This window comes from Pterocles gutturalis, unplaced genomic scaffold (genome assembly GCF_000699245.1).
Source record: "Pterocles gutturalis isolate BGI_N339 unplaced genomic scaffold, ASM69924v1 scaffold19481, whole genome shotgun sequence".
NCBI lineage: Eukaryota > Metazoa > Chordata > Aves > Pterocliformes > Pteroclidae > Pterocles > Pterocles gutturalis.
In genome coordinates this window covers 1-2,761 of record NW_010100812.1, presented here as the reverse complement: position 1 = coordinate 2,761, position 2,761 = coordinate 1, and the positions used below count along the sequence as shown (strand labels likewise).

General features: G+C 44.9%; 1 protein-coding gene across 1 annotated transcript in view; it reads right to left on the bottom strand.

Annotated features, from left to right (window-relative positions):
• Nucleotides 1-1,905, bottom strand: part of LOC104467462 (chromosome unknown open reading frame, human C9orf78) — a gene marked incomplete at its 5' end in the record, with an annotated part of 4,177 nt that extends 2,272 nt beyond the window's left edge. The window contains 5 exons of the mRNA XM_010081251.1: nt 1-166; nt 574-651; nt 852-922; nt 1,137-1,188; nt 1,846-1,905. The exon at nt 1-166 is cut by the window's left edge and continues 20 nt beyond it. Coding sequence (XP_010079553.1) covers nt 1-166; nt 574-651; nt 852-922; nt 1,137-1,188; nt 1,846-1,905 — 427 coding nt within the window. The remainder of the gene's footprint in view (nt 167-573; nt 652-851; nt 923-1,136; nt 1,189-1,845) is intronic.
• Between the last annotated feature and the right edge of the window lie 856 nt (nt 1,906-2,761).

The window sequence follows — 2,761 nt, the reverse complement described above, 5'->3', positions numbered from 1 at the left end:
CAGCATCTGGTTGGACAGCATCTCCTCAGTCTTCTTGGCGGAGGAGACCCGGATATTTTCTGGCAGCTCGTACAGAGAATCCTCTGCATTCTTAAGCTTCACCTTCTGCTCCTCATTCTCCACAATTCCCTTTCTCTTCTTCAGCTCAGTCTCAATGTACTTCATCCTAAACAGCAGCACATGGGGGACACACAGTACTTAATTCCCTTTTCTGTACTCTGTTGCAGCACTGCTGAGCACAGCTGCATCACTGTCCCGATAGCTAGCAGAGAGGAAAGAATGTTAGCTGAGTTGTTTTGGAGAGATTGTTAATTGCAAGAAGAAATTATCCAAGAAATTATCAGATCCTCCAAGCTCTTTCACAACCAGCAGGGAAGGCTCCCACTGGCATTTAAAGCCAAGCTAGCTGGCACATCCCACCTTTGTCCATGAAAAGGCCTTCTCAGAAAAGCAAGTTAAAGTTTCAGTGAGAAGATGTTCTGGGACAACTCAGCATCCAAGACAGAAAAAAAGTTTATGAGAGGACACCTGCACCAGAATTCAACATTCCAGACACAATGCAGCGCAACTTACATGTCAGCGTCTTCATCCCGCCTGTTGGTTTCAGCTGAGAAGGAAGTTCCCAAGTTTAGGTCTTCCTCTTCATTAATCCTAAATGGAAACCACAATGTTTACAGATTTGGTGGTTTTTTGTTTTGTTTTTTAACTACTTTGACAAGTTAGGGCAACAGCAAATGGCCAAACTGCATTGTGTCAACCTCTTCAAAGCCACACAACATCTGGTTACTGCATTACCAGCTGTCATTTCATACTAGTCCAGGGAGAGATCCTCAGAGCTCATATGCACCCACCTGTCCTTGCCTCTTTCTTTCAGCTTCTTCATGTCTACCATTCCCCCAGATTTTATCTTAAATGGGTCATCCTGTAAAATAAGAAATATCAAGAAACCCTGAAGCTTCCCTCTAGTTTAATGCTAGTCTTCAAAATCTGGATAAAAACACAGAATACATTGAAGTACTGAGCTGTGACATCAGTCCTACCCCAGGACAGATCCCCACAGAGACCCGCTGGACCACAGCGATGTTGTCACATCATTACATCTTAGCGCCGAGGTGATGAATGTTTCCAGCACTTACCACAAGTGTTGCTTCTTCTTGCAACTTCTCACCCACAAGCAGAGCTACAGCGCTAGGGAAGCAGATAAAGAAAGTAAATAAAATCCAGTGGAGGGAAACATATTACCAACAATACCGCATTTCTTTATCCTTCTCTAAATCTGGCAGATGGTCTCACTGTAGTAACACTAAACTGTCCATTTTCCTAATCCCTCCGCATGGATAGAGGAACTATTCCTGTTTTGGGGAGATGAGAAGTTCAGGCAGATTTTAGCGCCTTACAGCGAGTCACCAAAATAAGGAACAAAGCTCATTGCCAGGGCACACTCCAACCAGCTCATCACCTCATCAACGGCACTAGATGAGAGGGGAGAGGGAAACTAGGACGGAGGAGGCGTGAAAGTGTCCAATTTAAACCACGTGTGCTGTACAAAAGCAACCTGGTGAAAATGCATTTCATGGCAAATCTCAATCTTAACCTTTTTCTTCATGGCGGGGATCAGAACAGACTTTGCTCGCTGCAAGCTGACACTGTGCACCTGTACCTAACCCCCCCTGTTCCATCCTCAGGCTTTCAGGTTAAAACTACGCTATCAAGAAGATGGTCTGGGCACTATCCAACGTGTAACGGTTTCTACTGAAAGGAGGCACATGACAAGAGAGAAATGTACTGCTCCATTACACCACTGGACAAAACACCACTTCACATCCTGGGTGCTGCATCCCTTACCTCACCCCATTGGGTCGCCTTCTGAGGCTCTGAACTTCTTTGGCTTCCTCAACTTTTAACCTGAAGGAAAAACATTTGACTTAGTACTTGATGCTTTGGTTTTAATTAATTAATTTTATTTTTTTGAAATTAACATGGAATCTTCTAGACAGACTTTGCCCTAAACTTCTGCATATTAGTGCCCATTTTCCCGATTACAGATTAGGTAGATGCTTTCTATTTCACTCGATTTAAGCAGTTATATATAAACACCCAAACGTTGAAAGGCTCTAGTAAGAAGCCAATATGGGAAGAATAAGCCAAGGATCACTGGTCTGCGTCAATTAAGATCTCCCAACAATCCTCTCCCCACAGTGGAGCAGAAGGTTGCTAGGTAACAGGAATTAACGCAGGGCACCTTCAAGGACTGACCATCACTAATACAATCATACAGTCACTTCTCAGGAGAAGGGGGAACTAACGAAGCGCTCCATTTACAGCAAAATTAGCAGCAGCTCCCAAGTGAATACAATGGAGCTGAATGGCTGTCAAGATACACCAGTGCGTGGGTGACTCAGACAAGAGCTGATGGTAAACTTAAATGTCAAGTCTCTGCATACAGACTGACATGCGCTCTTAATTCCTCCAGATATTTAGACTTCTCCTAATTACACACGACTTTTGCTGTCTGCCATCATAAAATATTTTTTGGAGATAAAATAATAACAAGAAAGCTCTTGCTTGAAATACCAGGATCTGAAAGCAAACCAGACCACCTGTGGGTGCCAATTTCCAAAGTGCAGAAGCGGAAGAGAAACAAACGTGAGAATCAGGAGAGGGCTGGCGCCGAGCAGAACGCGAGGGTCGGTGCGGGTCGGCTGTGACCGAGCTGCTCCCGGCTCCTCGGGCCCCAGACGCTCCCCTGTCCCCGCCGGCA